Source organism: Tasmannia lanceolata, unplaced genomic scaffold (genome assembly GCF_043159265.1).
Source record: "Tasmannia lanceolata isolate RefF3 unplaced genomic scaffold, GAP_Taslan_0.1 ptg000015l, whole genome shotgun sequence".
Lineage (NCBI taxonomy): Eukaryota > Viridiplantae > Streptophyta > Magnoliopsida > Canellales > Winteraceae > Tasmannia > Tasmannia lanceolata.
In genome coordinates, this window is record NW_027518692.1 from 23,206,563 (window position 1) to 23,217,972 (window position 11,410).

Sequence of the window (11,410 nt, forward strand, 5' to 3'; positions counted from 1 at the left end):
GCACCGTTCGCACACGCGCGGCGTGGGCAATGGGCTATAGGGCGCATAGTGGCGCTTTATTGGCGCTTTTTTAGGCGCACTTTGCACTTGTGATCAAATGGGTTGTGTCCCTTTCCCCAACGGTCATGTGCCAAGGGGGTGCGATCCACACCATAGATGGTTGATCTAACGATGACTGGGTTGGAGAGAGGTTTTACTCAAGCCAACAGTCACATCTAGGATCGATCAGGACCGTTCAATATCAATGGGTGCGATCTAACGGTCAGATTTCAAACATTCTGGAAAGGTGCCCTCTAGAGGTGTTTTTCACACTGAAAAGACACCAGATGGTCTATAAAAATGTGCAAACTTCAGTCATTTCATATAGAAATCGAATTGGCAATTCTGACTGATTTTACACTCTCTTCTACACTCCTACAAAAATCCCCAAGTATTTCTACATACTGTTTTTCTTTTGTTTACTGTTCTAGATACTGTTTTTCTGCAGAAACAGAATCTAGAGATTTCTCTAAGGCTTGAAATTTCGGAAGGGCATTTCGGGTTTGATTCCGCTAGTGCTACGCGTCATCAAACATTAGTAGGGCTTCCCTACTAGGCTTCATTGTATCTTGGAGGCAATTCGCGGATCCCCTTTGCACACTACTAGTGGGGGCGAATCTTGTCTTAAGGAAAGTGATATCACGCCTTGAAGCAACAAGTTTCTGTTTTCTATCATCAACAGTACCCTCAACAAATTTTCCAACAGTATTGTCATCCAATCCCTCTTCTGTAGCAGCTATTGCATGTTAACAAATCATTAAGGGCCCGGTTGGATGCCGAGAAGATTTTGATTTGGAATTCTCACATTTGCAGCCCTTTTTGTGTTGACATTTGGATCCCGATCAAATACTTGCATTTCCAATTCAGCGACTGAGAGTGAAAAAAATCAGACTTCCAAATAAGAAGTGGAAATAAGAAATTGGAAATCCACAGATGTGGCAGTTTCCTTCACCCTCTTGGCTCCTCAACCTCTCCCTGCAGTAGGAATTACCTCCTTCCCTCTCCATCTCCCTGAACATGAGCTGGCAGATCTATTCATTTTGTACTGAAAACTCAATTCCAAATCCAAATACAAAATCTGAGGTATCCAAACGGTAGGGCTGCAACTCGGGTCGGGCGGGTCGGGTTTTGGAGAACCCAACCCTACCCGAGAAATATCTCGGGTCGGGTCGGGTGGGGTTTTTTTTCGGAAAACCCACGATTCCCAAACCCGGCCCTACCCATGATAAATCTCGGGTCGGTTCGGGTCGGGTTTTTTCACGTTGACGCAAATTTTTAAGGAAAATTCTTGTTTGGCAAGGCAAGTCAACTCATAGAAGCAGAAATTACACTCACATTACACTTGAATCAAACAATGATGTAATTACACTCACATCACACTTGAATCAAACTATGCTGTAATCAAACAATGTTGTAATTACAATCAAACAATGCTGAATCAAACACTTGAATCAACCCAACTCATAGAAGCAGAAATTACACTCACATACAGTAACAGTGGGTGCGTGGGTTTTCACTTTTAACTTTGGGATAATTACATTTACACGCCCTCTAGTTTCTGACACATCCACTTCCACCCCTATAGTTTAAAACGTGACAAATACACCCTTGTAGTTTCAATTTGTTTAAGGTTTGCCCCGTCAGCTGAAGGTTCGTCCATAGATTGAAGGGTTAGGATGATCCGATGGAGCTGATTTTTTGGGCACACCATATCTATGTCAGGACCCATCAAATGAACGCTTTGGATCATCCAAATAATGTGGGCCCCTACCCGAATCCAAACACTACCAAAAAATCATCCAAATAATGTGGGCCCACATTGTTTGGATGATCCAAAGCGTTCATTTGATGGGTCCTGACATAGATAGGGTGTGCCCAAAAAATCAGCTCCATCGGATCATCCTAACCCTTCAATCTATGGACGAACCTTCAGCTGAGGGGGCCTACCTTAAACAAATTGAAACTACAAGGGTGTATTTGTCACGTTTTAAACTATAGGGGTGGAAGTGGATGTGTCAGAAACTAGAGGGCGTGTAAATGTAATTATCCCTTTAACTTTTAACTAACAATAGAAAAAAATGTACATACTATAACTTATGTAACTCGGGTCGGGTCGGGTCGGGCCCCTTCAAACCCGGCTCGACCCGAGATTCATGCGGGTTTTTGAATGCTGAACCCGGCTCGACCCGAAACCCATGAAACCTGAACCCGACCCAGGCTATTTTTGGGTCGGGTCAATGCGGGTCGGGTAAAACCCGGCTCGAGTTGCAGCCCTACCAAACGGGCCCTAATATAATTGTTCAATGTTTGGCATTCCTTCAAAATTTTTTTTTGCAGAAAACCATTTCCCTGTGGGCTTTTGCATGATAGAACAGCCAACTCAGATGAATTAAATGAAAAAAAAAAAAATTTGTAAAAAAAATTGCTGGGTCTAATTAATTATAATGCCATGAATTGAATTTGTGGGTATGGATATGGCAATGATTGTACATTTCAATCCTAGTGGGCATTCATGAGAATGTTGCATATGGTGGAGGGGAAGATTGATGGATACTTATTGCAATAAGTATAAGTTTATAAATATTATTCATACAAGTAAATAACATAAAATAGCAAAAATTCATGGGAATGAGATTTTCAATCTGATTAAAGTACTCTAATTAAAATCTTCATACAACTATAGTTGTGGAAACCTACAAATATCACATCCTATTATCACATCCTTAGTGATTAGATGGTAATCAAATCTAAAAAATTTCGTAGTGCTTACTTGGGGAATTAAAAAGCTCGTGGCAAATGTATGAATCAAGAAACAGGAGAATTGAGTTGCTCGTGGGCAATACAAAGATATCTTTATATAAATTTTATTTTAAATTTTTTTAGAACATGCAAACCATTATCTTGATATGAGTTTAAATCTAGAGGAAAGTGTTCCTAAGCTATAGCTTAGATAAGCTGCTATAACTTATCTAAGCTATAGCTCAAAAACACCTGTGGCACCACATTTTTTGGGGATCCAAATCATTCATTTGGAAGGCCCTTCCATGGATAGAGTGTGTACCAAAAATCAGCCCTATAGGATCATCCGAACCCAATCAAAGGTGGAGTGGAAAATGGACAAACACTGTGTGTCCATGTTTCTACCCGTTTTTTCCCTCGACAGATGGCAGGGTTAGGATAATCCTATAGGGGGTGATTTTTGATACACACCCTATCCATGAAAGGGCCTTCCAAATGAATGCTTTGGATCCCCAAAAAATATGAGGCCACATGTGTTTTTGAGCTATAGCTTAGATAAGCTTATCTAAGCTATAGCTTAGGAACACTTTCCTCTTAAATCTATTATTATATGAATAATTTTTAATTCCATGTATTATAAAAATTATGAGAATCTTTAGGCCCAATCTGGATTGCAAGAATTGTCTGGAAAAGTTGAATATTTTTAAAAGTTCCTACTTTTTTTACACATGAAAAAGATAATTTGGTCTGACCCGATTCAATTTTTATTTAGAGGAACCTTCAATTTATGATGATATCCCTCTATACTAGCCCTAAACATATCATTTCCCCCTAAATTGTGGAAAGAAAAGTTTTCTTGGGAAAAATTTTTATATCAAGAATTTTTTTCTTACAAAAGCAAATTCTTTCAATATGGGTTTCTTTCAATTAGTCCACTACGGCATTACCCATTTACAGATGATCAAAACAAATCTCATTATATATCCTATTTTTTGCTAAAACTAAGGTGCAATTTTTTTTAATGGGGTCACAAGGCCTAAATATGAAATTAATATGACGAGGCGCCACTTTGGTAACATCCTAATATTTTAGAAGAAAAAATAAAAAATAAAAATCCATAATAGCCACTTCTGGATTGAACGGCTAGGATCAATCGGAATTGTATATTATTATTATTATTTCAAATGATAATAATAATAATAATAATAATAATAATAATAAGGGCAGTGATAAATCGACCCCCCAAAATGATAAATTGACCCCCCATGTGTCTATCTCTCTCCTTTTTCTCTCTCTAACCGAGAGGAGAGAGAAAGACACATGGGGAGTCGATTTATCATATTTGGGAGTCGATTTATCACTCCCCTAATAATAATAATAATAATAATAATAATATAGTGAGGCCTACCTTATTGGAAGATTCAAACTATTAATTTAGTTCACCCTAAGTTAAATAGGGTGGGCCCCAAAAATCATCTACAAAGGATGATCTTAACCCTCTGATATATAGGACGACACATTGTAGGAATCCTACAGATCGGATGGTTAGAATCATCCTTTGGAGATGATTTTTGAGGGTCAATCTATTTACTTTGGGACGAACCACATAAATGGTTTGAATTTTTGAAAAAGGTGGACCCCACTGCACTATTTGAAAAGCGAAAGTGATATACACCCCCTTTTCTTCCCTGGGCCCAGCCCTCTCCAGTGTATTTTTAAGGTGTGGCCCGAGGAAGAAAAAGGAGACGAATATATCACTTCCCTTTAAAAAAAACACAGTACCAACCAATCTTTCCTTTTGCCCTTGTAATTAGAGGTAGGTGTGTGGTAGACTACCTTTGTTTCCCTCAAAGGTACAAGCAAATGAAATTGAAACATATATGAAGAACATATTTGGCAGCCAAACCTTAACAATCTCTTCACCACCCTTCTATCTGCCAAAGTTCAGATAGAAAGCAGTTCTATCTTGTCCATGCAAGGCCATGTTTGTTTGTATAAGTACTTGTATCTCTTGAGCCTCTATCATCATCCAATTTTGGTTAAAGGATATTGAGAGGAGTTTGGGGGCGCGAATGCCATGTTGGAGAAGCAGGGCACGTGCGAAAGATCCGACGGTTGAGATTTTCGCATGTGCTCTTCATCTCCACCTTGGATTCTCGCCCCACTAGACGTCAGTCAAGAACATAGAAGCGGATGAAGTAAGTTTACAACCATTGTCATTCTATATTTAATGGGATTTGCTAGAGAATTTCACATAAAGGCATTTCGTGGCTAACTTTTGCATGAGAGATCAGCCACACATGCTCACTTCTCAGCATTTTTTGTCTTATTCATTTAATTCATTGAGGTGGCTGTTCTCTCATGCAAAAGTAAGCCGAGAAATGCTTTTCCACGAAATTTCAAAGCAAATCCCATATTTAATATAAGGGAAGTGATATATTTGTCCCTACGTTTCCCCTGGGAAGGGGCCAAATATATTATTTCCCTTAATATATTTGTTGCAATGTGGTATCCTCGCGACCATATTTTGATAATGGCCGCATCCGGCAACCATAAAAGTTAATTAAAAAAAGCATAAAACTAAATTGAGTAGTGCCATTATCAAAATATGGAAGTGTGTGTGGGCTGATTTTACGTGAATGGCTGAGATTAAAAATACGCTTTTTGGTTAGACTAATCTCAGCCGTTCAAAAGAAATTTATTGGGCTGATTTCTGGCTATGTTAGGATTTGGAACTGGAACAACAGACAATAGTTAGATGGGATTTCAGTACTTGAAAAAACTTGCAAGCAACCGGGTTCTTCTGTAAACCCTACAAATTCATTCCTTTTGCAAAAGCAAAAGAAGAAGGGTTCTTTAAACCCTAAAAATTCATTCATTTTGCAGAAACCCTAAAACGAGCTCATAATCTCTACAAATGAGTGCAGGCAAGTAGTCTTTATTCTTCGATTCTTTCTTTTCTATTTCTTCCAGCACTTCTTTTTCTTTCTTTTTCCAAAGAGATAGATAGATAGATAGGTAGATTTCCCTTAAAATGATACAAGCTCAACGTTTTATGAATAATGGACTTGGGTTTCTTATTAGATTTACATTTCTATGCAATACTGTATCATTCTTTCCTGTTATTTATTAAAATTCATCTCATGTTGATTCTTTTTCAAAGCTCTTCTTCATCAAATGTAGCTGGGTTTTTTCAGAAAATTGGAAACTTAGGTCTCCATTTGTGTTCTAGAACTGATTTTAGGGTTCATTAATTATCTTCAGAAAAGAAAAGTTCTTCTTTTCCAATTGGGGCATAAGGAAGCCTGTAATTGATTGAATCCTACTCTGTTGGAATTTGACTATGTGAAAATTTATATAAAGAAGCAAGGAAACACAAACATGTAGAGACTTAATGATACGCACATGTTAGTGGTGTACATGGGGTTAGTTAGTACTTAGTACATGCTTGTGGGTATGTTTTTTTTTTTTTTTTTTCGAATGATGTTATGGGTATATGTTTTTTTTTTTTTTTTGGAATGGGGTTAGTTAGTACATACTTATGGGTATGTGTTTTAGAGTTATGGGTGTTAGTTATGGCTTATGGCTTATGTGTTTAGGGTCGGAGGTGTTAGCTGTTGATGACATGTCTTATAAGTGGGAAAATGGATAGCTGATGTGTAACTACCTTTGTGTTTGTATTTAAGTAGTTGTATTACAATGAAAAATAAGAGAATTTTACGTTGTTTATTTGTGTTATGTACAATTAGGCATATGGCACTTAATTATCCGGGTAATTTCCATTGTATTGAAACTGCTTGATGCTGTACGTTAGAACTCATTAAAGCTCGATTCGTGTTATTATGCTCGACAAAAGGAATGAGGGAAGTTCCGATAGAAAATATTAGAAAGGAAAAATGCTTCGAAGATTAATCTCTTCCCATGCAATATAGTCAGGAATTCTCGAGCTAGAACAACATGTTCTTCCTGAATACCTTGATTCAAAGCCAAGGAAATTCCTGTGCTACCTTATAATATTCATTGCTATTGGGTGATAAATAAACCGTCAATACTTTTGTTCTCTTAGATATTTCATAAGACGGGACTCTCTATTGACCCCAAATAACCACTGAGATTATTCTGTTTACCACATGAAGTTTCTAACTGCTAATAAAGTACCCATTTGCATCACTTTCTGCCGTATGTTGTATTGGTTATAATCAGATGATGTATCTATCTATCTCTCTACACGCAATTTTCATAATGTGAATCTGTGTTATTAAAATCAGGTTGTCCACCTTTCAAATCCCATGGTTTGAAATAGTTTGCGGTGTACATAGCGATGGTAATAAAGTAGAAGATTGCTGATATGGAGTTATGGGAAAGGCAAAGATTCATCAACTGTGATACAGACTCTATATACATTAGCCAGTAAATGTCTCATTTTCTTCCATATGGACAGAAGATATCCCAGGAGGAGAGAAAAATATTCCTGATTCAGCGGATCCGGCTTCGTATGAAGCGTCTGCGGATTACTAAGCCGTGGACCGAGATCTTAGGATCTAGCTAGATAAGACTTATTACGCCTTGGGGAAAACCCATACAGCAGAAAGAGAGTCCGATAATCGGTTTGGGGTAAACAATCGGTTGTCACTATCTGAAACGAACAGGGCCTTAGATTGGTCCTTTAATGGTAGAAGGTGTTTCTTCTAATGCTATTGGACCGATTTCTTGTTGTGTTCCATTGCCTTAAAAGTGTTGTTTGAGTCCAATAATCGGTTTGCGGCAAACAATCGGTTGTCACAATCTGAAACGAACAGGGCCTAAATGAATTGGTATGTGGAAGCTTTCTTTAGTTGCTGGAGTTTTTCTCTTCATTCACCGTTATTCTCGAACTATTTCGATGTAGTAATTCAGATGCACTTGTTCTATGGAAATATGTGCTATGGTTCTTGTGGCGCAGATGCAGCTGTGTGGGGACGCTTTTCTACCTCTGGGACTTGGACCTTCAGATTCATCCACCAGAGGGTTTGAATTTTGATGCTTCTAGAATGGTCGATTTGGATGAGGTTATTTATGACACAAGTGGCATGGTTTTACTTTCATATTGCCGCACACTTGGTGAAACGGATTGCGGTGTTTTGAAACAGAGGCACTCTAAAATGCTCATGTTGCATGTATGAGCAGTTGGCTAGATTGAGGGACATTTTCTAATCGGTCGTAGAGATTTTTGGAGTGGGTTTGAGGGAATTTTATAGTTTCCATACTGACAAGGAATTTATGATGGGAAATAGCTTCTAGGAAGTCAGTATCATGGCAAATAGCTTCTCTAATAAGGATGTAGACCTATCAATGTTTTTTATTTGGATCTCACCTGCCTTCATTGGGGTGGGCTTGGTATGATCCTGCGTCATACTTTCTTTATTTTTTGATTAGGCTTAGATTTATCAAATTAATAATCTCCCTTTCTTTATATTCTTATTAGGTTTAGATTTATCTCTCTCCCTCTCTCTCTCATTTCATCTATTAATAAAATATGGATTTCCTATGCAATTTGAATTGATAGCAGGCAATAGTGACCAAGTCATATGCTTTGGCATGAGTAACATATGCAGATGTAGTCAGTGAGCATCTTTGTATCATGCTTTTGTGGTCTTTCCTACTTTCTGAAAGGAATTTTTGTGCTTTGGCAGGTGGTACGTTTGGTGGAAACAGGGGATTGAGACCAGTACCTCCAGAAAAAGGCGTATTCCCTTTAGATCACCTGCATGAGTGTGACTTGGTAATATTTCTTTAAATTTTCCTCTAAAATGTTTGTTAGTTCTCCAGTCTTTCTTTATTTTAGGCAAGTGATATTTTATGTTGGTGCAAAATAGCAGACACTTCTGCACCATCATAAATCTTTCTTTGACTGTAATTAAAGAAAGAATATATTGACCATAATAGGTTTAGAAGCTCTTGTTGTTGAACTCATTTCTTGTTGTTGAACTCATTTTCATATTGACTAAACTTTGTCCCCACAATCATGTCACAGGAGAAGAAGGAATATATTGCTTGTCTCAAATCTTCTAAGTATAACTCCGAAATATGTAGAAACTTTTCAAAGAAGTACCTGGAATGTCGTATGGCAAGGTTAGTAAGCTGGTCATTTTGAATGAGTGAACAGTTTGAATATAATTGATGAGTTATTATATGTTTGTATCTTAAGTCTCGTGGGTATTGAAAAGGTCACAGATACCATTTCACTTCCAAGATTTTGAAACAATTTGGCAATTACCTACCAATTAGACTAAATGTGTGGAGGCTTACAGTTCATCTGGGAAGAACTCCATGGCATTCTTCATTTCCTCATGGTTTCCTTCCATTAGGTTCATTGGGAGGACGGGAATACCGTGGATGCCTTAGATAATGATGACTTTAGTTGAACGTCTCTAGAAATCAGGATTTCCATCCCTCATAATTTGCCTTTTCAATGTGCTTGTTTTACGTCTTCTTTCATGGATGCCCATCTTAGTTATTAATTCCATTCCGGTGGGCATTTTATTTTGCTCACCAAAATGGAATGTTGTAGTTTTTCGTCCATTCCGGAAAAGACGCTGTGACTTTTGGAATCTTTTTTAAATAGTTCAAAATATCAAAAAAGTAAAAACTATTTAGAGAAATGGAAGAAACCATTACATCAACTTTAACTAGAAAGACACATTTTATTACTTAAAAAAATCTACCGTAGGCATGAAATTGGCTCTTGATGAGCTTTAATTAACATCAAATTCACTACAAAACTTCAGTAACACTCAGAAAATCACAATTCATCATTCAAAATGTCAAATATAAATATTAAAAATGTAAATCATATTTGAAATTAGTCATAATATTCTCTCAAGTCTCTTATCTCTCCCATCTTGATGCAAGCCCTAGGCTCTGATACCAAATTGATCCGAATCTAGAGTTCGCCGGGCCTCGTTGATTTGTCGGAATTTGCATCATACATTCTCATATTGGAATAAACAACAAGTGGTATGCCAAAGAAATCAGATATGTAACTAAGATGAAATAATAATGTTGTCTATCCACAATGTGAAAGCGATGTAAAATAAACTCCCTATCTATGGCCCAAAGAAATTGGTAATGGATTAAAGGTAGGGATATGCGTAGGGTATAGGGTAGCCTCCAAGACCAAGAGAAGAAAGGGATGTAGATAGAGATATGAGAAGGATGAGTTGATCTCAGCCAAGATAAGGAGAGATGAAGGAAAGAAGGATCAAGATCAAGATCAAGAAAAGGGAATGAAGATCAAGGTGAAGAAAAGAAAATGAGAAAAGGATAAATGGTTTATAAATGTAGCCGAGAAGGGTTACAAGAGGGAAAAGAGAGAACAATTTATAAACCCAACCGGGAAGGGTGAAAAGGGACAAAAGAGATAACGATTTATAAACCCAAGCGATAAGTGTGAAAGGGAGAAAGGAGAGATAGAGCATTAGAAGAGGGGAATAGAGAAGAGAGAGAGAGGGAAGGGCGTACCTTGGCTTCTTTTCACATTTTTTCCAATATCTCCAAAAACCTCATAGGGCTTCCTACTTTAGGGATTTATATGGAGGGTTGAGGGGGAAAAGTGCATTGAGGAAAAATTTTCCATGCTAAATATTTGTCTTGCAATCCAAGCAGGGCCTTACTGTGTTGATGATACATATTTATGCTTCAATTAGCATGGCTTAGGCCATGTTGATGCTGCCAATGTCCCTATACATAATAGTATTGATTTGGGCCAAGTCATTTTAGGTGATCCATACAATTTAAGCAGAACAGTGGCGATTAAACATCTCACCCATTTCTGAAATATTAGTCAATAAATTTTGAAGATTGAGAAAAAAACAAGCTAAGAGTGCTTTTGTTACATTGTGAGTCTATATTTATTTATTAAATCTCCTTTCTCTAACGAAATTGTACAGTGTCTGATTGCTGTTTGTTCTGATTCTTTAGGAACTTGATGGCAAAACAAGACCTGTCAGAGCTCGGGTTTGGGAAGGGCTGTGACATGGAAGCTTCTGAAGAGAGTAATGTGCAAATTGATGATAGACACAGTCCTTCCAATGATGGAAAAACCATGGTTACTTGAATTGGCATACTTATCCAGAGGTGTTTTTTTTTTTTTTTTTTTAAAGTTTCTTTTGTAGCTAAAATTCCTTTTTTAAAAGGTAAGAGATGCTTATTATGATGTGAATTTGCAAAATGAAATAAAGCAAGGAGATGAGAACAAAGGTAGTAGAAGCATTCAATCAATTACATGCTTAAGAGAGGATTTTTGTTATATGACATTCAAAAACATTCAAAGTTTAATCATATGAAGCCAGCATCAAATTTTTGGCTGATACTATGGCGAAAGACGGCTTAGAAAGGGAGGAATTGTGGTTCTTAAGGTGTGGTACTTGGGCAATCGATGGTTGCTTGGGATTGACGGTGTGTATTTTTTTTTACTTTGCAAGTGTTCCCTGGTTCTTAATAAATTTGAATTGTTACCTTCTAAAAAACATATTCGAAAACATTCAAAGCCTTCAATTTCTTGTTCAAATATCTGTCTCAAGTGCTCTTCAACGTTCATATCACCCATTGTTTTTAGTTAGGATATAAACAGGTTTATGTATCAAGCCACAAA

At 37.3% G+C, this 11,410-nt stretch overlaps 1 protein-coding gene across 1 annotated transcript; it reads left to right on the top strand.

Annotated features, from left to right (window-relative positions):
• Positions 1-5,499: 5,499 nt before the first annotated feature.
• Positions 5,500-11,126, top strand: LOC143846801 (uncharacterized). Its single transcript, XM_077355365.1, has 4 exons — positions 5,500-5,705; positions 8,451-8,539; positions 8,792-8,889; positions 10,738-11,126. Exons 1-4 carry the CDS (start codon positions 5,696-5,698, stop codon positions 10,871-10,873), a joined length of 333 nt encoding a protein of 110 aa, XP_077211480.1. The 5' UTR covers positions 5,500-5,695; the 3' UTR covers positions 10,874-11,126.
• Positions 11,127-11,410: the final 284 nt, after the last annotated feature.